Source organism: Lampetra planeri, chromosome 69 (assembly GCF_965212315.1).
Source record: "Lampetra planeri chromosome 69, kcLamPlan1.2.h2, whole genome shotgun sequence".
Taxonomy (NCBI): domain Eukaryota; kingdom Metazoa; phylum Chordata; class Hyperoartia; order Petromyzontiformes; family Petromyzontidae; genus Lampetra; species Lampetra planeri.
This window is the reverse complement of record NC_136174.1, coordinates 1970286-1996701: the sequence shown is the minus strand read 5'-3', so window position 1 is coordinate 1996701 and position 26416 is coordinate 1970286. Positions and strand designations below refer to the sequence as shown.

Here is a 26416-nt window from a genome sequence, read left to right as displayed (position 1 = left end):
GCCCACAGGGGATTATTGTGTCCGTCTGTCGGTCGTGCATCCAAAAACGGGAGGGGTCGGGCTGGGTGGAGAGGGGAGGGTGGGGAGGGGCTGGGTGGGGAGGGTGGGGAGGGGCTGGGTGGGAGGGTGGGGAGCGGCTGTGTGGGGAGGGTGGGGCTGGGTGGGGGGTGGGGGGGTTGGGCTGGGTGGGGAGGGGCTGGTCACCCCGTGGTGCCCTTATAAAACTCAACGTTTAACCTACTCACGCCGGCTTGTGCCCGCCCACACAGTCGGCCATAGTTGCGGAATACACCACGCCGCCGTTGACCCTGGCCATTGACCGAGCAACCCAACGTTCCTACCAGCTCCCTCCGCAGGAATGTTTTTAAGATTAGATAAGAACCGTGATCGGACCAGTCAAACATCCACCAACAATGTTGATGGAGAATCCCTTGAATATGTGGAGTATTTCCCTCTTGACAAAACTCCTTATCTTATCAATCCTGCTGTATGTGAGTGTATGCCAATATTATTGTTAAGTGCATTGATGAATCGTGAGTTCAGTTTGTCTCCTTTGAGCAGGAGATGTACTTTAAGTAAGAAGTGACAGATTGGTCCAGGTGCATTACCATCAGCTGTGTTCCTTCACTTCACCACACATCAGCGTTTCCTGCTTCTACCATGGTATTGTATCCTCAAGGTAACGTGCTACTGATAATACACTTTTTTTTGTGCTAAGGACAATGCTGATGATTATGGACACGGATTGAATGATACAATTTGGAAAATGACAACTGATTGTCTCATTTTCTTCATCAAAGTCCACACCTTTAGAGATGAGTTGTGCAACCAAATCAATAGAAATTGTGTGACTTAGTAACTTGCAGCTGCTTCGTCAAAATCTCTGCTAGTAGTTGCACAACAAAAGACAAGTCTCAGTAACCAAATTGTCTGACCCCTGTTCTGGATACCACGACTCCTCACCTGCATTTGGATTGTAACTGTGTAATGGGTTCCGGAGACACTTGTAGAGGTAACTTCTTTATTACGATACCACACCTCAACAGTCCTGATACTCTGTTGCAGCCTAGGGACACAGCCTAGGGACACACCTGAGGCACACTCTCGGGTCCTTCGGCTACAATTACCCTAGGGGAGGCTACCTGACCTGACCCAGCCAAGGTGCGGGTCTAGACTCTGGCTTCCTCGGAACTCGCCCTTACAAGGATGTAGAGCCAGGAGTCCCACAGTCTCACCATTGGCCCGCACAGCGTCCCGGCGCTTAAAAGGACAAGCGGGGTGAGGGGGTCCAGAGTCCTAAGCTGGTTGGTCTTGGGTCTTGATCTGCGACTGGTCCCGATCGGCTGGGGAGGTCCCCTTTTATGCCCCATTGCCCATCGAGGGGAGGCGTTGCGTGGGATCATAGATCCCCCGCAGCCCCCCTCCCCCCCCTTGGCGGTACAGGGCACCCTTGCAGATGGACTTTGTCCACCACTGCCGGTAGGTGTGGCCCATCTACAGCACTACATTACATTACCCCCCCCCCCCCCCCTACGTAGCCTCCAGCCGCCCCGGCTGTTAATAATTAGAAAGTGTAAATTAACGAAAGGGGAGTAAAAAAATATGCAAGCCTCAACAGGAAAAGAAAAGAGAACAAAAAAGCAACCATAACTACCCTAACCCACCTGTAGAAACGTACACTATATACAAGCGTCAATCAACAAAAAGGTGAAGCAATGACACGTGAACAACGACCAGTGGCACACCTAGCTCTCCTCGGGATCCGCAGCAATGCCCGACTCGCCAACGATATGGCTGAGACATCGCACAGATCCCTGCAGGAGATGGCACCCCCGCAGTATGAAATGTGCGAACCGCATCCCTGTGGTCTCCCGCGCTCGCACAACCCAGCAGCCCTCCCTTGAAGGCCAACCCAGACATCTCATGCCACTCGGCATCACACCCCACCTTTCCGACGTGCACGCGTCGGCCGTATCGGGGGAACTTCAACCCAGTCTCTCGCCAATACTCGCATCGCAGCACACAGCTGTACCGACCGAGCTGAGGAGACCCATCGCATAGATCCCAGCAGGAGATGACACCCCCACGATCTGAACTGCGTGAACCGCATCCCCGTGGTCTCCCACGCTCGCACAACCCCACTCCTGACACCAAATGTAATGGGTTCCGGAGACACTTGTAGAGGTAACTTCTTTATTACTATTCAACACTCCAACAGTCCTGATACTCTGTTACAGCCTAGGGACATAGCCTAGGGAAACAGCCTACTCCTAGCTTGCCTGACACTGGCTACGCTCTCGGGTCCTCCGGCTACAGTAACCCTAGGTGAGGCTACCTGACCCGACCCAGCCAAGGTGCGGGTCTAGACTCTGGCTTCCTCGGAACTCGCCCTTACAAGGGCGTAGAGCCGGGAGTCCCAGAGTCCCACCATTGGCCCGCACAGCATCCCGGCCCTTACAAGGACAAGTGGGGCGATGGGGTCCAGGGTCCTAAGCTGGCTGGTCTTGGGTGTTGAGCTGCGACTGGTCCCGATCGGCCAGGGAGCGGCCCTTTTATCCCCCTTGCCCATCGAGGGGTGGGATTGCGTGGGATCGTAGTTCCCCCGCAGCCCCCCGTTGGTGACGCCAAGGGGCTCAACTGTCGGGGCTATCTGGGATACTGAGGCCCCGGCTCTGAGGGCTTAGCTGCCTAGGATCCTAGAGCCCCCAGCAGCCCCCCCCCCCTCGTGGGCTGGCACAGTGGCCCCTCCCCTGGGGGTCCGAGGTGCCTGCAGATGGGCCCTGTCCACCACTGCCGGCAAGTGTGGATCATCTACGGCACTACAATTGCAATGATGATTGTAGTGATGGTGATGATGATGGTAAGAAGGGTAATGGTGATAATGGTGGTGTGGGTGGTGATGATGATGATGATGGTGTTGATCATGGTCGTGGTGATGATAGTGGTGGTGGTAGTGATGATGATGGTGATGAGGGAGATAGTGATATTGATGATGACGGTGATGAATTGTGATGATGATGGTGGTGGTGGTGATGATAGTGATGATAGTGATGGACGTGATAATGGTGATGATTATGGTGTTTTTTGTGGTGTTGGTGATGATGGTGGTTCATGAAGGCAATGGTCGTGTTCGTAGTGATGATGGGGATAATGATGTTGATGATGTTGGTGATTATAATGATGATGATAGAGTGGTGGTGATGATAGTAATGAAAATGGAGTAATGGTAATGATGCTGATCATTTTGATGGTGGGAATGATGATGGTGATAATGGAGGTCGTGATGACTGGTGATTACAATGATGGTTGTGTTGATGGGGATGATGGTGGTGATGATAATGATGTGAAATGGTGAATCGGAGGGATGAGGAGGCGTGGTGACGCGAGCACGCCCTGCAGCTGAAGGAGCGGCCACACGGACTCTGGGGCTGCGCTGATTCCCCAATAAGATTTCATTAAAATCCCTCAAACTTCCGCACCGGCGATTTGTACTTCACAGGTGACATCGCTCACGCACACCAACCTGAACCTCCCCCTCCCCCTCACCCTCCCCCTCCATGCTCACCTCACCCTTCCCGTCACCCCACCCTCCCCTAACACTCAGCTTACCTCGCCCTCCATTCCACGTTCCCCTCCCTCCTAAGCCCTCTCCATAGCCTCCCCTCTCCTCCCCAACCTCTACCCCGTCTTTCCCATCCTCTCCTCACCGTCACCCTCCACGCTCACCCGTCACCTTCCCCTCCATTCTCCCCTCACCCTCACCTTACATCACCCTCCATTCCACCTTCGCCTCATCCTGACGTCACCCTCTCCACACCATTCCCCCTTTCCTCCGTTTCTTGGGTGTCCGTCTCAGTTTCTTGCGTTTCTATTTTTTCTCATCCTCAGGATGCACGACTCAGATCCATGATCTTCAATGGTTCATTACAATACCCCACCCACATCGCAGGGTAGAGAGGCTGCGAGAATCTCTGCCGGACCTCGTGGATCACCTCCATGGAGTCGGCGCGGTAAAACTCCAGGAACCCCCCCTCCCAGTGCAGGTGAAGCCCGATTCTGCGGGGGGAGGGGGCCCCCCTCACCGACAGTGCGGTCTTCACTCCACCATGAACCACTGAGAAGTTGTCGTCACGTTTCTCTAAACACCAGGATGCATCGTTCTGTCCCAGCTGCAATGCAGCACCACCCCCTTTCCGTGGGATCGTCCCGTATGCGACTCCAACCCGACACCACCGCGCGTCCCCCACGTCCACCTCCCAGTAGTGGTGACCCGACGAGAAGCTCTCACAGCACAGGGCTTGTGACCAGCCATCAAACCGGTGTGGGTGATCGAGGCGACCCTGGGAAACACCGGTCCACTTTATCGTCCTGAGTTCCGAGGAGATCTGGAGTTGGTTATGAGCTGAGCTTGTGTCCAGAGTCGGTGAGCATCCGTCTGTGACAACAGCGATCACAACATAACTACAGGACACCATCATTACCATTACCATCTATAATCACCACATCAACATCATCAACCATCATCTTCACCATCAACCATCACAGCACAAAAAACACCAAAATCACCACCAACATCATCATTATGATGAACATCACCAACATCACTATTGCCATCAGCAACATCACAAACATAATCATCACCACTATCACTACCATTACTTCGACCATCACCAGTTCCCATCACCACCATCTAAAATACCCTTTGGTTCTTTCGGTAAAATCACGTAGGTAGAACATTTAAATTAAACAAAAAATAATATATCATGACGTTTCGATAGCAACACAAGTGTAAAAAATATCCAGCAGTGGAACTGCTGAACCAGCGAGAGAGCTGTTACAGCACGAGGTTATATATGTGCAATAAGAGCCTATGTCCGGCTCATGTGGTGATCGGCTCTGCCGGTCCTGCTTTACAGCCAATGGGAGGAGAGCCTCGGAGCATGGCCCTGGCGTGATCGAGGGGTGCCAGCTAGGGTGATTGGTTCTGCTGGTTTTGGCCTCAGCCAATGGGAAGACAAGTCAGGGGCGTGGTCCCGGAAGTTGATGGGGAATCTAGAAGATTCGGCGCAGGCTACCAAGGATTGGCTGGAGCGTACCACGTGACCCAGGCATTAAATAAGGGGAGAGATGAACGACACGTGGTCAGACGAGGAACGAAGAGAGGGGCCACGCGCGAGCGGGGCTCCGAGTGCCACGTGGCGGTGCGTCTCTTGCGATCTGTCTGCGAACAGAGATAAGACCGATTCCACAAGCTGTCTCCAAGAGTATTATTACATATGTGGCGGTGGGCAGGCAAGCGGGGTCTGAGCTGGAAAGGAATTCCATCCCAGGACGCAAGCACGTCAGTTGTGTTAATGGGGGAGATTATGGAGAGAGAGATTAGGGAGAGAGATTAGCATGAAATGTGCTTCCGTCGCCGCATAAGAGTATAATACCCGCATGCGCGCACAACAGCAGTGTTAATGGGAGATTAGCACTATGTTGATGGGAGTGATTAGGCAGGGAGATTAGGGAAATTAGTAAGTTAATGTCATTTCTATGTGTAAAACAAGCTGCAGTGCTGCCAACTGTGCGGTGAGGCAAGCGCTTGCTTGCCCATCGCCACATATATAACATTGTTGTAAGAGCTCTCTCGCTGGTTCAGCAGTTCCACTGCTGGATAATTTTTTCTGCTTGAGGACGACCGCTTGTGTTGCTATAGAAACGTCGTGATATATTTATATTTTTTATTTTTCTACCTACGTGACTTTACCAAAAGAACCAAAGAGTATGGATTCCTGTAGTCACGAAAGCTTCAAATCACCATCTAACATCTTCATCACTATCACCAAGAAAACGACCAGCATCATTATAATCATCACAACGACCATCGAAACCCTCAATACCACCATCACTACCATTATCACCATCAGCAAAACCATCACAACCATCACCAACTATATTATCATCAATGTCACCATCATTATCACCACACATCACTCACATTATCAGTAATATCAGCTTTATTACCACCATCCTCATCACAACCACTATCACCATCATTATGACCATTACCAACATCAGGAACTCATTTGAGGTTGAAACTGCCTAGCAGAGGCGGAGGAATGGATCAGATATCACCTGCCACTGATGTTAGCAATGGCAGGTAATCAAGCCCAGTAAACTTGGTTCGTAGTGCAGTGTGCTAACCACTATGCCATCGCTAACCCCACCTACAGATGCATAGAGACATTCACAGGCACACACCGCATCTCAATATCGCAATTACCCATGACTGGTAATGCTTATTATTTACCAAAAAACACCACACTGAGTATAATGGCTCTGATCAGTCGGGGGCCTAGATTAGAATATAAACATAGACTAAAATCCCCTATGTAGTCTTAACACACTGTCATGGCAAGTCAGCACCTTTAAAAGCTGGCACGGCCAACAAGGGGGTGGGTGGCCAGCACTACGCCTGGCCACCTTTGTCTCCCTAGTGGTGATGTTTTCACAAAACACCAGGTACTCATTTGAGGTAGAGTCGACCTCGTGAACACACACGGAGATAATTTATTGTCAAGACCACTCAATCACCCATGATTCACACTGAAGAACTCACACAGGAGTTTGACTGCATTTGTCTCCAGGACTTGAAGTGAGGCAATGTCCTCTTGGCTGCGAGCTGAGGGTGGAGCTGAAGTAACCCTCCCTGCCCTGTGAAAGCAGAACAGACACGGCCAATGTCTCACATTGAGCATCGTCCCTCACAGGATCATCAAAGCTCCATTACATAGATACTCATCACAGCTTCATCACACGTGGAATCATCACAGCTCCATCACATCTAGACTTATCACAGAAAGCATAATAACTCATCACAACTACTTACAACACCACACAGCATTACTATCACCACACTTAGAATCATCACACACAGCACCATCACACAGCATCACCACGCAGTATCACATAAAGCATCACTTAACACAGCATCATCACACAGCATTATAACACAGCATCATCACGCAAAATATCTTCACACAGCATCTTCACACGCAACATCACCACACACAGTTTCACCACACACTGAATCATCACATACAGTCAATGTCTCACTGCCCACGCCCCACACTCAGTCCTATGTTGTCGGGTGTCGAGTCGTGAGTGAAAGTCGTCTTTTACCTGCGTGTCTCCTCCAGGTGCCCCTGTGGGAGAGAAAGAGAGATGCATTACTATGACTCTACTTCGATTCCCTTGCATTCAATGGAGTTCCCACTGCAAAACTGTGGGTGGAATATTAACCCGAAAGTCTTGGATTATGACCCCATCATCACCAACACTGACTTACGGGCCAAATATTTCAAAGGGAGACTGGTTGATAGTCAACTATAAACTATTTTTTTCCAGGTAAAGCCCACAGAGGTATATGGCTCTTTTCCAGAAGCGACCTGGCCACAAATGATAGCTCAACAAAGTGGTTCATCACGTGGAAATGTATAACAGCTCAATCCTCTAAACGGACGTTTCCAAATTTGGAGGGAAAAACTGGAGGACCCGGATAAAAGCCATGTGACCATGGAGAGAGACATGCAAACTCCAAATTTATAGTGATGTCCCCGACCTACGGTATACTCGGCGACGTAGTTACCATCTCGCCACCCCCATGAGGGCTAACACTGAATTGCAGGGCAAATATTTCAGAATGAGACCGGTTGATATTGATCTGTGTTGAGTAATTTGGGACTTGAAGTTTCTGGCGTTACCAATGCACATGGTGCAGGTCTTGTAGAAGTGATGTTCAGGACACAATGATATAATTAATAAGTGTATGAGACCTCGTATTTATTTTAGCTTCCATAATACGAACAAGAGGAGGCTCACAAAGTAAGAAGCAGCGATGACATCGGCTCGTGAGCAGGCGCTGGTGGATTGTTGCATCGCGGCTTCATGAGATGTGGCAATGTCTTGGGGAGGCCTTCATCAATAAGTGGATAGATCATGGCTGATGATAATCATGAATACCGTGTACATTGTTGTAGGGTTGATTTTAAAAGTGCATTTCCAATACCATTTATATTATATTCACAATGAAACAAACTTAATGGGAATCTGTTAAAGGACGGGAGAGAGAGAAAAATAATTATCTCATCAAAACACTATACCACAGAGCTCATGGCATCTCTGACCAACACCACCTGGCCAGTGAATTAAAACATGTACATCGGGCCCTCAAGATGAACGGATACTCTGACCGCACTATTCGCCAAGCTGTTTCTCCCACCATACAGAAACAACCACTTGAAACTCCCAACAAAACTATCACGTTGCCATACGTAGCAGGCGTGACCAAAAAGATCTCCAAAATTCTAAACAAATATAAGATCCAAGTCCGATTCAGTACAGTACATAAAATCCGTGATCTAATGCCATCTGTAAAAGATGTCATTCCTGACTTGCAATACCCTGGAGTCTATAAGCTGAGTTGCAGCTGTGATGATTGTTACATTGGGGAAACGAAACGTCATGTCTCCGATCGTGTCCGCGAGCACAAGTCAGATCTGAAACACGGCAAAATTGAGTCTTCCGCCATTGCCGATACTTGCTACAACGCTGTGGGCTCTCATGATATTGTCTTTTCCGAGACCAAGGTGCTCTGCAAACCTTCTGGCTACCATCAAAGGTTTGTACATGAAGCCACCCAGATCTACAAACACAGACATAACTTCAACCGTGATGATGGGTACAAACTGAGTAATCATTGGAAAGATGTTATTAACCATGTAAAAAATATTTAACTACACATATTTGTACCATCTTATTTGACAGGTACTATTCTACTTTACAGAGTGTTGACATCCCCAGGGTTTAACACTACTCCCCTTTTTGTATTTGGATTGTCAGCCAACACCGGCCGCAACCCCGAGTTGAGATGCACCAATTGTTCTCTTTTAGCCCCGCCCACTCCCCCCCCAACACGTTCCATTCCCTTGCTACCACATTCAGATAAGCCCCTCCCCCCCTCACCCTTAACTTGTATTTAAGAGCTTGTCTCTTGGATTTTTCCTCTCTTGTTACAGTTAATATGGCTGTGACGGTTCCACCTGATGACGGAGACTTGTGCTGCCTCCGAAACGTCGTGATTTATTATTTTATTTCTAATATTATTTCTATTTATTTTGTTACCTACGTGACTTTACTGATAAAACCTAAGAGTACGGGAGAGAGAATTGATTTAACTGTGAAAATATGAGCTGGCCTTCCAAATGACAGCAACTGGAGCTGCAATGCGGATCTGTAATAACAGCTATAGTGGGTTCACGTGGGGGATTGGCTTGCCGGTCCTGCTTGTAGCCAATAAGGGTCGAGATAGGGAGCGTGGGGCCGGCGTGATCACGGCATGTCATCAGGGGTGATTGGCCCAGCCATTGGGGCCCCAGCTCATGGGGATCCGGATAAGAGGCGTGGTCCCGGGAGTGACAGGGAACCATCGAGAACGGTCGAGATTGCCCATGGAGGATTGGCTGGGGGGACCACGTGACGAAGGGATTAAGAGGGAGGAGAGAGGGATGATCGAGAGGAGACGGGGAACTGAACGGGGTGAGAGCCACGCGCGAGCGGGGCTCCGGGTGCCACGTGCGCGGTGGGAGTTGTGGGAGTCTGCCGCTCTCCGTTGTCTGCCAGCAACGGAGCGTGTGGGAACAAGTGTACCGTGAAGTGAAAATAAAGAAGACCGATTCCGAATCCGTCTCCGGAGAATTATTACAGATCCATGACTGGAGCTGTGTTCTCAAGCCCGTGAGATGCGAGCTCTCATTCAGGAGCCACCCTCTTCTGCTGCTGCCAATAGCGACACTGGAAACTAATTCCTCACCTGCAGGAACGCGAATGAGTCACTCTCCTGCGCTCGGGTCTGCAGGCGAGTGGCTACTGCCTGGAGCTCTCTGATCTCCCGCTGGTAGTGAGCGATCTTCTTCTTGATCTGATACAGCAGCTCACGCCCTTTCTGCTCCACTTGCTCTAAAGCCGCCTTCTCCTCCGCATCCAACGCTGCTCTCGCGCTGACGAATCTGACCGAGATTGAGGCCTTTTCATCTGTCATGGATCCCTGCAAAGAGAAACAAATGCCACCTCTGTTCATTAAATGTCTGGTCCTTTGTGAAATGGCATTCAGGTCAGTGTGACCCGAGTGCAACTCTAAGGTGTCCAGCCGGTGACACGAGTCCGCAGCACTGAGGCCTCCTTCTTCATCTTGTAATGCGGGCGGAAGCGACCTTCCGGATGTGACGTCACAAGGAGGCGGAGCCAGGTGACGTGGGTGAAAGGTTGTGGGTCCTTAAGTGGGTAAACCGGAAAGAGGAGTTAGTCGGGTTGTGAATGGAAAAGGGTGAGGCCACGAGGGCGAATGAGAGGAGGGGGGCACCGCCGGCGAGCGGGAGCCGACCCCAGAGTACAGCCAGGAAGGCTGTGTGTTAGAGGCAGCGGTGTGGCTGCAGAGAGTCGCAGGAGCGACGAAGAGAGAGGAGAGTACAGCCAAGAAGGCTGTGTGTTAGAGGCAGCAGTGTGGCTGCAGAGAGTCGCAGGAGCGACGAAGAGAGAGAGAGACAGCACGAGGCTGTCAGCGCTGCGGAGTGAGCAGCAGCGATTACAGCCAAGGGGGCTGAGAGTGAGTAACAGCAGCGGAGCTGCTGTGGGGGCTGCAAGAGCGACAAAGAACAGCAGCGGGGCTGCTGATGGTGACTGGAGTGACATCGGAACCAGCACTGAGAGAATAAGAAGAGACAGCCGTGTGGGTAATACAGTACGGACCAAATAAAGGACACTGAGCCAGAGATCGTGGTCAAGTCTTTTATTACACTGGTGTCAGAAGTGAAACGGCTTGTCAAGACGGCTCGAAAGAAAGAATATTCCTGTGCCATCATCTGCTACATCATCCGACTTACGATTGAGACAGATGGCGCAGCTGGAGACCTGGAAAATCGTGCTGGCGAAACCGTGTGAGCTCACCACGCCGACGACGGCAGTGGGGAGAGCCGATGGTGGTCTGCAGGCCGACTCCTTGCCTGCGCTGCCAGCGCCATCTGCCACGCGGCACGAAGACGCCATCTTGGGCGTGGCAGGGGAGAAACGGCGGGAAGCCACCATCTTGTCTTCACCGCGGCGGGGAGACGCCGCCATCTTCAACATCGCGGCGGAGAGGCAGCCTTGCGCTGCCATCTGGAGGTGCCGCGGGGAGAGCAGCCTGCTGTGAGCTGCTGTTTTGCGAGGGGGAGCTGCGAGGAGAGGACGACGACGCTACAGCTGCTGGGGCGGGAGCTCTCCCGTCCTGGCTCGGGTGCGTGACAACGGAGCAGTCAAGTCGCCGAACGAGTTCTGCGAGACGACTCAAGTTGCCGCCCTGCCGTCCTCTTCTTGCTGCAGCCCCGGGCGGGTCGTAACGATACGCACCCGGCCTTTACACACACCTCACCCATCTTCGAGGGCCGGGTGGGGCCGATTTTGTTCTCTCATGACTCGATTGTGCGGAGCGCGGTTCGGACTGTGGGTATGTCTGTGTAATAACGATGAACGCGCTATCTGCTTGTTGCTCGGTGTCAATTAAAGTGTGTACGTGTGTTGAGAATGGACGGAGAGTATGCTGTGCTTGCTGAGTGTTAAATTGTGTGTGTGCGCTGCGGTGTGGAGTTGTTATATTGATGGCGAAGTTAATTATTAACTCGGGAGCGTCGGGTATCTTGCGCTGTATCATCTCGTGGGTTACCTTGTGCGATGGGCTTAATTGGAAAATATATATATATTTTTTGGTGTATTGTGCTGCGAGGTGCTATGTGCGATGTGGTTGTTGCAAGAGAGAGAATATTTGTGTTGTTGCTGCAATGTTACGACTGGATTAATGGTGTGTTGGTTACCTGCAGATCGGCTTGCTATTGTGCTTAAATGTGCGCGTGTGATCGCGATATGCTGACTGTATGTGCTGTTACACCGTTCTGTACGGTTATGGGGTGCGATGCATTGATTGACTATTGGGGTTGGGATGTTATTAATTGTGCGTACCTGTTTGAAAATTGGTAACAAATTCGAGGGGGACCCTATTATTTGGTCGTATGGATGTTATGTACACGCGATTTTGTGTATATTATGGGTAACGGCGCTTTGTGAGAGAGAGAGCGCGCTTTGAGGGTGCGTGATGACGCCGTTGTGGGTGTCTCAAAGGTTAATGCTAAGGGGACCGTAAATTGGCGCCAAGTTGCGGCGCGTATTCGGTTGGTCGCATGCAGCCACGAGTTGCTTTGCGAGTTGGGTTGTGTAACCAATGTGGTTGGTAAAATATTGGTTAAAAATTCCCCGATATGACTGCTGCGCGCAGCAAGCTGGGGCTGTGCGTCTATCGTTGTTGGGATTGTTACAATAAGACGGGGGAAGCAATTTGTGACCCCCAGCAAAGGGAAGCTGGGGTGCACGAATGGAGAAAACTGGCCACGTGTTCGCACGTTGGGCCGCCATTTTGCGCACACGCGGGGTATGGCGTCGATGCGCTTTGCGGAAAGGGCCGCCATTTTGAGTGCGCGCGAGATATTGCACGAACGCGCTGGGCGAAGGGGGCCGCCATTTTGAGCGCGCGGGAAAAACCTCGGTGGGGCAAATATTCCATCTGTTATGCCTGCCATTGTTGATTGGGTGATGCACGAGGGGTGGTCACGTCGGCCTATGGCTGATGGCTGACCTGACAGCCCGGAGGCGAAACCTCCGTGGTATGTCTTAAACTAATGGGCCGTGTGCTCATATGGCTCGGGGAGTCATGGTTCAGTTGTGCGGTGGCAGACTGAACCTGGTGTGCCGGGGCTCACGGGTTTTGGGTTAGGGCGTTATTGTCTCTATAAGAGAACATTACCCCGTGGGGGGGGTTTCGTTGATATCTGGCCTTGCCGAGGGATTGATCTTCCCTTGGCTATGAAGCGCATTTCAAAGATTGATGGAGCTCGTTTTGACGGGGTTGCAGTGGGAGACGTGTCTTATATATTTGGACGATATTAGTGTCTTCAGCCGCACATTTGAGGAACATTTAACGCGGCTGGGGACAGTGTTCACGAGGATGCGCTCTGCGAATTTGAAATTCAAACTAAAGAAATGCCACCTACTGCAACGGTCCGTCCGTTATTTGGGCCACATTGTGAGTGTCGAGGGGGTGTCCACGGATCCGGAGAAGACGGCGTGCGTCCGGGATTGGCCGACTCCGGCCTCCGTGGGGGTTGTTCGGCGGTTTTTGGGATTTGCCTCGTATTACAGAAGATTTGTGCCGGGTTTTGCGACGATTGCGAGGCCCTTGCATCTCCTTACGGGTAAAGGACGGAAATTTGTTGGGGACAGCCGGAAGAGGCGGCCTTTCGGAGTCTGCGTGATCTATTGGCTACGGCTCCGACATTGGATTATCCCGATTTTGATCGCCCTTTCATTCTTGATACGGACGCGAGTGACACAGGTAATGGGGCGGTATTATCACAGTCTAAAGGGGGCGTAGAGCGCGTCGTGGCGTATGGTAGCCGAGTCTTGTCGCCTGCGGAAACACGCTACTGTGTCACTCGTAGAGAACTTTTGGCGGTTGGTTTTTCCTACGGCAATTTCGACCGTACCTTTACGGTCGTTCTTTTATTGTGCGTACGGATCATGCGGCCTTGCAATATGCACTTAAAATGGACCAGCCATCGGGACAGTGGGCACGTTGGTTGGACACGCTACAGGCATTTTCCTTCCAAATTCAACATCGGAAGGGAGTGCGCCATGCGAACGCTGACGCACTTTCCAGATTACCAGGGCGCGCCCCTTGTAAATGTGCGTCGGGGACGCATAGGTGTTCGCCGATTCTAAACCCCCCTCAGCCGCTTACGTTGGCCGTCGAGAAGTCGGATACTCCGATGGAACCGGGACCGACTGACGGGGTTTTGAATCTGCCGCGGTCTGTCTGGATTCGGGAACAAATGATGGATGAGTTGTTGTTGTCCATGCGGAAGCGTTCTATGAGGGACAATGGGAGTCCGAGTACGGCTGTGGGGCCGCGAACCGCTCTCCGAGATGGTCTGCTTATGTGGCGAGAAGGGTTCCAGGAAAGCTGGCGTGTGGTGCTACCAACGTCCTCGCGATTCGAGTTGATGAGAACTCTCCATTGTGACACACTATTGCATTTAGGGGTGCAGAAGACTTTGTTGACGTTGCAACGTCATTATTTTTGGCAAGGCTGGTGTGTGTCCATCGCTGATGGGATAGTAAGGGAGGAGCATGGCCGAGTGCTGCTCATCCCCGAAATGGCACTAGCTGAGAGTATGGTAAATGGATGTTGCCGTGGGTTGACGACCACGGTGAGGGTTACGGCGAATTAAACGTTACCGCTGGGGAGCGTGGCTCTCTCCACGCGAGGGTGTGCGATTAGGGGTTGTTGGTTTGTTGAGAGTGACTGTGGGTACATGCTGTGTACGTCTGAGGTCTGTGCTGGTCCTCAAGGGAGGACTGCTGGTGGGTAAGAGCAGAAATTTTTTTGTTGTCGTTGTTTTCACGTGTAAATAATATTGTTGTTAAAATGTAAATACTGGGGCGTCCATCGCGGTTATTTGGGTAATTATTGGGGTTTTCTTAAGCGGCCCGGAATTACATCATCTCCACTACCCTGGGGCCGGGTGGCTGTCGTGTACGACATGCGGATGTGCGTTGTTGTGCTTTGTGCTGTTGTTGTTCTTGTTGTTATATTACATGCTTAGTGTCCTTTAAGGGGGAAGGTCGGTTCACCGCATTACGCTTTGGTATTGTTCAGCCGAGGTCGGCTGGGTTTTTTCTATGGGGGAGGGTGGTGTAATGCGGGCGGAAGCGACCTTCCGGATGTGACGTCACAAGGAGGCGGAGCCAGGTGACGTGGGTGAAAGGTTGGGGTCCTTAAGTGGGTAAACCGGAAAGAGGAGTCAGTCGGGTTGTGAATGGAAAAGGGTGAGGCCACGAGGGCGAATGAGAGGAGGGGGGCACCGCCGGCGAGCGGGAGCCGACCCCAGAGTACAGCCAGCAAGGCTGTGTGTTAGAGGCAGCGGTGTGGCTGCAGAGAGTCGCAGGAGCGACGAAGAGAGAGGAGAGTACAGCCAGGAAGGCTGTGTGTTAGAGGCAGAAGTGTGGCTGCAGAGAGTCGCAGGAGCGACGAAGAGAGAGAGAGACAGCACGAGGCTGTCAGCGCTGCGGAGTGAGCAGCAGCGATTACAGCCAAGGGGGCTGAGAGTGAGTAACAGCAGCGGAGCTGCTGTGGGGGCTGCAAGAGCGACAAAGAACAGCAGCGGGGCTGCTGATGGTGACTGGAGTGACATCGGAACCAGCACTGAGAGAATAAGAAGAGACAGCCGTGTGGGTAATACAGTACGGACCAAATAAAGGACACTGAGCCAGAGATCGTGGTCAAGTCTTTTATTACAATCTGATAACGCCATTGTACATTTTCAATACAACACGATTCGGGGGCTGTGACGAATTGAAATAATCAAATATCATCAGGAGTACATTTATGGTACGTGTCATTCTCATTGCGTAAGACTCTCAGGACGATGCTTTGTTTACCTTCACATGAAGCGAAGGGAAATCTGCAATTTGCCGTCAACAATTAGAGTCTTAATGAAATGGGAAATTAGGCCAATTCCTCTTTAAATGAATTTTTTTAATGTGAGAAAAAAACACATGTATGGATGAAGAGAGGGGATTATGAAACCACTTGCAATACTGGCACCTGGCTACTCTAACGCCTGATTGGTTTCACTAAAAGAGTGTACAATTGTGTGTGATCACCAACTCTGCCACCAGAGTATTGGATAAGAGGTACGTATCACCTCATCTGACCAATATAGTTAACAGTCGTTGAAGTGGTAAGTTGTATGGAGATATGGGAATGTGGAATTTCCACCACTGATTGAGTTTCTCAGTGGAGATGAGAACCACCTCTTTACTCGTCCTGATTATTGAGGTGCATTGACTGTTGTATCTTTAGACCCACAATGTGTTCAGAGCCAATGGTAGTCCACCTGAATGAATGGAGTTGTTCTCCATCACAAACCCTACTCAGGGTGGAGTCACGGGGTCACAGAGTCCGGCCCAGACGCGGTACCTGCACGTCCCTGCAAGCGGCCTCCATCCTCTTCACGGACTCCTCCACCTCCCTTCTCTTCTCCTGCACCACCCGCATCTCCTCTTCCACTTGTTTCTGTGAGAGACGTCACAAGGGGAGACTCCACTCACTCTCTGAGCGTCCCCTCACAACCCAACTCCACGCGAACCCTCCACAGTGACGGGGGCAGTAGCCCTGGTGCAGCGATGGAAGCTGGGGGAGCAAGCGCTGCAGGGAACTAATTTCACGAGGAGCTCAAAAGTGCGCAGGGCTTCCTAAGTAGTGGGTCGGGCTACCTGTGCAGTGGGTGGATCCACCTAGAGCGTGGGGCTACCTGAGTAGTGGGTGGAGCTGCCCAATTAGTGGGTGGAGCTAAATGAGTAGTGGGTGGAGCTGCCTCAGCACTGGGCAAAGCTACCTGCGTAGTGGGTTGGGGTACCTATGTAGTGGGTGGGGCTACATATGTAGTGGGTGGGGCTACCTGCATCGTGCGTTGGGCTACCTGCTTCGTGGTTGGGGCAGGCTGAGTAGTGAGTGGTGCTGAGTAGTGGGTGGAGCTACCTGAGCAGTGGGTGGGGCTACCTGAGCAGTGTGCGTGGCTACTGAAGTAGAGGGTGGGACTAGCCGAGTAATGAGCGGGGTTACCCAAGTGGTGGGCGGGGCTAACCGAGTAGTGGGTGGGGCTACCTGAGTAGTGGGTGGGGCTACCTGCATAGTAGTTGGAGCAACATGTAGTGGGTGGGGCTACCTGCGTAATGGGTTTGGCTTCCTGCTTAGTGGGTGTGGCTGCCTGAGTAGTGGGCGGTGCTGAGTAGTCCATGTCGTAAGAGGTGATAACAGGTAAAGTACAGGATTGCCAGACAGAGCGAAGTATGGTAGGTGGTTCGACCACCTGGGCGACTTCGGTAACCAAGAAGGCCTGTCTGGACTCAACTGAAAACGCGCTGGCTAACGGAGCTCTGGTTAGCCACTTAGGCTAAGGGAGTAAACCCTGATAAAATTTCGGGTGGATACCAAGTGGCCAACGGCCCACCTCGGTGGGGTAGATGAGCTCCGGTTAAGTTGGCCAACGGCATATGACGGAGAAGACACTGGATGTCTGGTGCTTCAGGACAAGCCTTCTAATCGTCTTGGTTTTCTGTCTCGTCATTGGACCCAGGCTTGGTTCCTGGTTAAGCCCCGTGCGGTAGCTGGTGTGCAACAGACACTGCACGTAAATTAATTCACGCACTGGCACCCTCCAGAGGAGATGTGCCATCGCACCACCACACTACACACCCAAAGCCCTTGGGCGATTGGCAAGTGGCAAGCGGGGCAGGCCTATGCAGCTAGAAGCTCCTAGTCACAACCCAGCACCAAGGCGGCAGCTATTATAAGGTCGTCATGCACTCGGATTAGGCAGGAGTGCATCCCAGCAGCTGTAGCTGTGACTGAGAAGCCCACAAGGATCCACTCTGCTCACCCCAAATTGGGAGGAGGCTAGAAAATGTGCCCTAAACATAGCCTGCCGAGCAACATCCTGTCTCGCTTACCGCGACCAGAGGGAACATCAATAATTGCGGTCGAAACAAAAATAAATACAGTAAAACCTTGGATTGCGAGTAACTTGGTCTGCGAGTGTTTTGCAAGACAAGCAATTTTTTTAATTTAAATATGAATTTGATAAACGAGCGAGGTCTTGCAATACGAGTACTGTAGTACATACAGTATACGCTTTATCTGCCGAGCGTCACGTGATCACAAGTGATATACGAATGCTTTGATATACGAGTGCTTTGGATTACAAATACGTTTCCGGAAGGAATTATGCTCGCAATCCAAGGTTTTACTGTATAACCTAAACATTGGATCCTGGAATGTCAGCACCCTCACAAAAAACCCAAACTCGCAACGTCCAGAGCGCCGAACAGCTCTTGTGGCACGTGAGCTGAGACGATTTAAAATCCATATTGCCGCCCTCAACGGAACCCATCTGGCGGATGAAGGCCAACTGACCGAGCTAAGTGGAGGCTGCATCTTTTGGCAGGGTAAACCAGCGCATGAACGACGCCTGCATGGTGTAGGGTTTGCAATAGACAACGTGCTCATCAGCAGGTCAAGTGAGCTTCCAATTGGTATCAATGAGCATGTTATGACCCTATGCCTGAAACTTACAAAAGACCAACATGCAACCATCTTCAGCACCTATGCACCAACACTGGACTCTAAAAAAGACACTAAGGAGACCTACTACAGCCAACTCAACTAAATCCTTCAGAGTACACCAAAAACTGAAAAGCTGATTCTCCTCGGCGAATTCAATGCTCGAGTTGGGAGAGACCATAAAATGTGGAACGGTGTAATTGGTAAAGAGGGAGTTGGAAAGCCCAACTCCAATGGTCATCTTCTTCTTACAACCTGTTGTGAGCATTACCTGACAATCACTAACACCCTATTCAGGCAGAAGTATAGCCTTAAGATCTCATGGTACCATCCTCGATCACACCAATGGCATTTACTGGACTACGTGATTGTCAGGAAGCTTGAGAGCACAGACGTCCGCATCACTTATACCATGATCAACGCAGACGATTCCTGGACTGACCACAGACTAATTCGATCAGTAGTGACTCTCAAACTAAACCACAAACACATCAACCGACCAAAACTACAGAGGAAAAAACTCATTGTAATCAGACTAAAAGACCCAGCAGTACAGGACCGACTGAAAGAACTGGACACAACTCAAGACGACAGTTATAATCAGCTGTGAACACACCATTGGCTACACAAGAAGGAAAAACTGACTAGTTTGATGACAACGACCAGGAAATTACAGGCCTCATTGACAAGAAGAAGAAAGCATTTATCGCCTGGCAACAACACAAACAATCTAGACAGAAAAAAACAATCATATAAGGAGGCCAAATCGGAAGTACAAACTAAAATCCGGGAACTGAAGAACAACTGGTTCAGAAACAAAGCAGAAGAATTACAACATCTTGCAGATTCCAATAACCCACATGCATTTTATAAAGAAACCAGTCTTATTTGGACCATCAGAACAGGGCCTTGCACCACTTCAGTCTAAGGATGGGACAGAAATCTTCAAAGACAAAAATGCAATCATCTCCCGCTGATTAGGAACACTTCAGCTGCAACGCTGTTGTAGACGCTTCTATATTCAGTGAGATTCCACAACACTTTACCACTGAGGATTTAGCTGGAGAACCAACGATGCTTGAAGTGGCTAAAGCTGTCAAGCAGATGAAAGAGAACAAAGCGAGTGGGCTAGACCAGATTTCTGATGAGAATTACAAACTTGGAGGACAATGCCTACTAGAACACCTGCACTCCCTCATGGCCAGGATCTGGAATGATGAAGACTTTCCCAACAAAGGAAATGATGCCATCTTTGTCACCATCTTCAAAAAAAGGTGACAAGTCAGACTGTGACAACTACAAAGGCATCTCTCTTCTTACCACCACTGGAAAAATACTGGAAAGAATGCTATTAAACAGACTTCTACCACTTGCTGAAAAACTCCTTCCTGAATCGCAGAGTGGCTTTCGACCTGGCAGGGGAGCCTCAGACATGATCTTCTCAGCCTGTCAACTCCAAGAGATGTGCCAGGAACAGAGACTACCATTGTACATGGCCTTCTTTGATTTGAATAAAGCTATTGATTCTGTTAATCGTGATGCACCATGGAGAATCCTTCTGAGATATGGCTGCCCAACAAAATGTGTTAACGTCCTCCATCTGTTGCATGACGGTATGAAGGCCGTCATCCTCTCTGATGGTGAAACCTCAGAGGCAATCGAAGTAAGGACCAGTGTGAAGCAAGGCTGCGTTATTGCACCAACTCTTTTCTCCATCTTCCTGGTGGGAATGCTTCATCTGACAGAGAACAGACTTCTCAGAGGCATAAATATCACATATAGGACAGACAGGAACATAGTTAACATTAACCGTTTAAGAGCCAAGTCGAAACATCCGTTATTGAATTCCAATATGCTGATGATGCCCAAGTCAGTGCCTGCTCAGAAGCTGACCTTCAGGTCATCGTCAATATATTTACAGATGCTTACAGGATGGGTCTAACATTGAATATCAGCAAAACAAAGATTATTTTTCAACAAGCTCCGGGAGGACATCGATCACCCCCTACAACCATTACCAACAATGCAATACTAGAAAGCGTTCCCAGTTTTCCATACTTAGGCAGCCATCTCTCTAGCAATGTCTTAATTGATTATGAAATCCAACATCGGATTTCCCGAGCTAGTGCTGCCATTGGCAAACTTAAGAACATGGTCTTTGAAGACCACAACATTACCGCCATGACCAAAGTGGCCGTGTATAATGTTGTAATAATTCCAACCCTCTTATATAGTGCAGAAACCTGGACCACTTATAGTAAACACATAAAATCCCTCGAAATGTTTGATCAACGCTGTCTCAGGAAAATAGTAAACATCACATAGGAAGAAAGACAAACTAATATCATTGTCCTGGAGCGATCAAACTCATCTAGCATAGAGGCCATCATGATGAAGTATCAACTCAGATGGGCCGGTCACCTTGTGAGGATGAATGACTTGAGGCTTCCTAAGCAAATCTTCTATTCCCAACTCAGTGATGGATCACGTGCCCCCGGAGGTCAAAGGAAGCGTTTCCATGACAACCTTCAAATGCATCTCAAGCGAAGCCACGTAGATCCAAGCAACTGGAAAATCTATGTTCTTGATAGACCATCATGGAGGACCAAAAAAAACAATCGAACTCAGCATTTTGAGGCCGAGCAAAGAGAGTTGATGGCCAGGAAAAGAGCACGCTGAAAAGCACACACACCAGAGACAGAGACGACAAGTGGGAGCTCCAGGATAGACCATCCGTGCCCCCACTGTGCCAAGATCTGCAGGTCACGGATTGGCCTATTCAGCAATCTCCGAACCCATGGCCACCGAGGTCCACCATGCAACACAGACAAGTGACACCTGGAGGGAAATCAAACTCGACTTCGACGGATCCCAGAAGAAGAAGTTTTTGGCTACCTGAGCAGTGGGCAGGGCTACCTGAGCAGTGGGCGTGGCTACTGGAGCAGTGGGTGGGGCTACCCGAGTAATGAATGGGGTTACCAAAGTGGATGGGGCTAAACGAGTAATGGGTGGGGCTACCAGAGCAGTGGGTTGGGCTACTTGCGTAGTGGTTGGGGCTACAAAAGCAGTGGGTGGGGCTACCTTAGTTGGTGGGGCTGAGTAGTGGGCGGTGTTGAGTAGTGGGTGGAGCTACTTGAGCAGTGGGCAGGGCTACCTGAGCAGTGGGTGGGGCTACTAGAGTAGTGGGTGGGGCTACTGTAGTAGGCGGGGCTACCATAATAGTGGGCGGGGCTGAGTAGTGGATGAACAGAGCACCGGAGTGGTGAGACGTTATCTGCCTTGCCTGCAATACAGGAGGTCGTGAGTTCAAACCCGCGCCTGATGTCTGTATAAATGGAGTTTGCATGTCTCTCTCCATGGTCGTATGGATTTTCTCTGGGTCTTTCGGTTTTTCTGTCCACATTTAGAAAGGTGCGTTTAGAGTGTTTGGTTGCCATACATTTAGACATGATACGACACTTCGTTGAGCTGTCATTTGTGGCCAGGTTGCCTCTGAAAAAGACCTACATAGGTCATTGAGCTTCATTTGGTAAAATAATAAATAGTTTAAGTTTAGTTTAACATGGTACAAGGAGGCGCTGCCATGTCTCTGTTGAGTGTCCGAGAAATTCGGTAGAGAGCACTGTGATGAAAATATAAATACGGTCACGAAATACTTGGTCTGTGAAAATCACGTGACATTTCTGGAACGCCAAATCCAGTGACCCGGTAGCTGCTGTAGAATGTAGCGCTAAACTGGCCCATACTGGCACGAGCCTACCAAGCAGTGAGCACTGCAGCTCACGCAGTCCCAGTCGTTTAACATTTCATTTACATTTTAGGGAATGCTCCCCTCTACCACAAACCACTTTTTGTATAAGAACCACAGTCTATGCACTCACGTCATTTTGAAAACACAGTGTACGCATTAAATATATTAGTTTTTATTAAATATACTAAGAGCACATTTATCAACTTGTCATATAACAGGATTGGTAATAACACGTGGTTGTATTATTTCTGCACTATGACAACCTCAGCATACTTTATATTAAATCATGGTTGTTAAAATGTTAAGAAACAATGGGAAGCTGAGAGAGGAATTATATATTTATTTGGATATCATTGTTCAGTTCGTACATGACTTCACGCAGGAGAAGATCCCGCTCACACACGCAGACCGTCTCACCTGCCGTGTTTTGCGCTCATCCTCCAGCGTAGCCACATCGTGACCCTTGTGGTCTCCTGCGATGGTGCAGGTTGTGCAGACCAAGATCTTGTCCTGTCGGCAGTAAAACTTGATCTTCTTTCTGTGCGTCTTGCACTTGCGTTCTTCAGGATTCGTGCCTGGATCCACCAGAACGTGGTCACTGAACTTCGGGTTCTCCTGATGAGGCTTTACATGAGTCACACAATAGGAGGTTTCACACCTGAGGCAGGTCTTCAAGGCAGCGGTCGTTCCATCGTTGCAGAAGTCACACAAGACCACGGTGGCCATTTTCTCTGTAGCACGGCGCTGCTCTACCAAGTTGGCGAGCGTGAAGTTCTTGATCAGCTTGGGTCCCTGATGGAAGGTCACTCGGCACTTCGGGCAGGAGAAGGACTCTGCCGCATCCCAGGTGCCCTCCACGCACTTGAGGCAGAACAAGTGGTCGCAGCTGAGCGTGCAGGGGCAACGGAAGGCGTCCAGACAGATGGGGCAGGTCAACTCATCATGAGCTTCGCTATCACTGGGAGACACACTCGCCATGATCCTGTGGCTCCATTCAGAGATAGGCGCTGGCTGCTGTTCAGGCAGTCTCTGGCTGTAGCTCAGGCAGGCAGGCTGTAGCACAGACAGTCAATGGCTGTAGCTCCGGCAGTATCTAGCTGTAGCTCACGCAGTCTCTGGCTGTAGCTCAGGCAGTCTCTGGCGACATCTGAGACACTAAACTAGGAACAAGCCACGTAAATGTGAGGCAGGTTAAAGTACAAAGTCTTTTAGTTTTATTTGCATATCATGACGCGCGCGCTGGAATGTGTTGACTTTGACCAGGCAAGAGACGTCTCGGTGCCAGAAGTAGCTAAATAAAGACTCAGCTCACCTTATCTCAATTTACCTCATCTCAACTAACCTATTGTCAACTCACCGTGTGTCAACTCATCTCATTCTCAACACACTTCTGTGGAGGTTGGTCCATCTTGGACCTAACAAAATTCCGTCTTGTAGTCCCCATAGCTACTCTCACAATCAACAGCTACCCTCCAATTACACAAACTCACGAGCCCCACTGTCACGCAGAGATGACGTAGGTTGTCCCCATAACAAAGTTGAATTCACCTATCAAGCTCCAAATAATCGTGACCCTTAAATAACACGAATATTAGAACATTTGTGCACCAACAAATCCTGGTGCGTCCTTTCCAGACAGTCCAGAAAGGACGTGGGAGTTGCAGTTGAAAAAGTCCCTCCAGTCTAAGTTCCACTCATAAGTTCAGTCTCAAACAGGTCCACAGGGTTCATGAAGTTTGTCCAAAACATTGGCCACAAATAATGAGCCTGGCACGGTGCACAGCCAGGGACTCACTACTCAAAGCAGGTGGCCTCCATGGGCACTGCAGGTGTCCTCAACAGTCTGAAACTAAAAGAGCTGCTGTAGGGTTGTGGTTGGGTTTCTCGCACATTCAAAAGCACTAATTTGAAGAGGAATTGGCTGAACATTCCAAAACAATATTTGAAAAATGACTCATTGAGGCTTTACTTGTTGAAGGACAATTTACGCAGATTACCCTTCGCTCACAGTGACAGATACAATTTAAAAAGATGGCTACCTCCAGAGCAGTGGCGAGCCTCGCTGCGTCTGTCAACAGCGGTGCTCACTATGGGAACCTCATTTGCCAGTAAAAATATGATAATTGGTTTTTTACCCTTCTATCTGGCAACAAAACTGACACCTTTTTACAAGGAGTCATGTTTGCATAGACCGCAATACCTGCAGTCATAATACAAACAAAAGAACATAACTCTGATAATGTGCACTGTCCTTGAAGTTGATTGGTCCACACCCGAGACAGCTTTCCTTAGAGCCTAGTCTCACATGGGTTGGACCAGATGACGCCAAAAGGCGCACTCGCACAACTCAAAAACAATGCACCGTGCGCCTTTTGGCGTCATCTGGTCCAACCCATGTGAGACTAGGCTCTAAGGAAAGCTGTTTCGGGTGTGGACCAATCAACTTCAAGGACAGTGCACATTATCAGAGTTATGTTCTTTTGTTTGTATTATGACTGCAGGTATTGCGGTCTATGCAAACATGAAGGTGTCAGTTTTGTTGCCAGATAGAAGGGTAAAAAAACAATTAGCGGTGCTCACATCAACAACTTGTTTTATATTTATAACACACCTTTTCTCAATGTGCTTAACATAGTTAAATAAAAAGGTTAAATACTACAATGATACGTATGATAGGGGCGTATTAAAGGCTGACGAATGGGTGACTGCGATAGGGGATACTTAGAGATCACGAAAGGGTAGGGGGAGGGAAGAGGAAGAGTGTGACGGTGGGTAACCAACTCTTGCGTCACTACATGATTACTTCCACCATGGTGATGCCCACGTAGGGTCTCGTGGGGGAATCCCCTGGTATACTGGGTTTTTACCAGAGGGACCCCTCGTGGGGACGACCCACGGTTTCCCAGTGCCAACAAATTGGCCGACCCCCGCCAGGCCGAATTGCACTGCGGCCCCGTGGGAACACACGAAACACAGGGGAATAGGGCCGAGGGGAGAGCAAAACACCCAGCGAGCTGGCTAAAGCTAAAAACCTCAACCAAGAGTTCGGGAGGGAGGACGGGCACGTAAACAATGGGTTCGGAAGCAAGTGGGAGAAAACGACGGGCACGTACACAATGGGTTGTGAAGCAAGTGAGAGCCACACGCCAGGTAGGCGCCCGATTGGCCAGCAGGGTATCGCTCGCTGCCTAGCCCTGCGCGTGTGGAAAGTTTGGGCCCGATTGGCTGGGAGGGCAACACAACTTAGGCAGGGATTTTGGAATTGGGAAGAGATAAAAGGAGGGAAGAGTAGAAACGTTGGTCAGTTCTCCTCCAGTCAGCCAGCTACCCAGTCGAACTCCCAGCCACTCGAGCGTCCGAGAGACGCTGGCGAGTGCAGCTACAACTCGACTCAGGCAAAGACCTCCCGGATCCTCGTCCCTCCAACTCCCATCGCGTCCGTGAGATATCGTGAGTACGTAAGAGGGGTGAGGAATAGCGCGAGGGTTCCCCGAGGGTTTGGATAGAGACAGGTGGGACGCTGCTCGCTAGGTATTTTTCTCCGGGTCACGCAGAGTTTTTCTTCGGGTGAGCCAGTAATAAACTTTAGCACAGAGCAACGACACCGTGTGATTTATGTGTGTGTGAGGCAGCGCGGGTAGTAATTCATTAACTGCGCTTGGGCTCGCCATGCGTGTTTGCCCAGCGGATTAACGCGCGAATATCATCATCAATCCGAACGTCGTTCACAGTTCCTATGACCACTGTTTCATTGCTTTCATGGCTTTATTTTGGTGATTTTCGAAAAGTTTTTTGGTTTGGCCATGTTTGTTTGTTGTAGTACCTCTGATGGCCTTAATCTAAGTTGTCTTGTGGTTGTTGTTATTGTTTGACTTGCATCCCACTGGGATTTTTGCACAGGGTTGGTGTACGGTGATTTTTCTGCAATATTTTGCTGTCTTTTCTTGGATTTTCTGTTTGCACATAGTCACTTTAAGATGTTTTCTTGTTCATGTTTTTGTTTTTTGTTTGTTGCGGTTGCACCCGATTCAAGAGCCGAATGGCTCACAGGGCTATACCTAATAAATTAACTTTGAACTTTGAACTTTGTTGTTCCCGGTGCTTGCGTGATCGCGTGCGGGTTTACTCAGCGCATTTTAAGCAGTGTGTCTGCGTAGCGACACGCGTTTTACGCAGTGTGTCCGCTTAGCGAAGAGCGTTATACGCAGCGTGTCCGCGTAGTGACGATAACGCTCAGTGGTGCAACTCGCGAATATTGGCATCGATTCGATCGTCGTGTGCCCAGGACTACGCACTTGCATCCAAGGCAGAAGGAAGCAGATTTCGTGGGAGGGAGCAGAGGCGCGGCATATTCATACAGCTATTTTTAGCGTGAGTCGGGGCAGGCAACCTGAGCGGGCACGCGCGCACGCAGC

At 50.0% G+C, this 26416-nt stretch overlaps 1 protein-coding gene across 3 annotated transcripts in view; it reads right to left on the bottom strand.

The window, feature by feature from the left end:
- Positions 1–1740: 1740 nt before the first annotated feature.
- LOC144737445 (E3 ubiquitin-protein ligase TRIM62-like) overlaps positions 1741–26416 on the bottom strand; it is a 132472-nt gene continuing 107796 nt past the window's right edge. For all 3 annotated transcript variants that reach the window (XM_078620148.1, XM_078620151.1, XM_078620153.1), the window contains 4 exons: positions 9857–10090; positions 7168–7190; positions 6605–6699; positions 1741–4435 (listed from right to left, as the gene is read on the bottom strand). In XM_078620148.1, the coding sequence (XP_078476274.1) occupies positions 3885–4435; positions 6605–6699; positions 7168–7190; positions 9857–10090 (903 nt within the window). In that variant the 3' untranslated portion in view covers positions 1741–3884. The remainder of the gene's footprint in view (positions 4436–6604; positions 6700–7167; positions 7191–9856; positions 10091–26416) is intronic.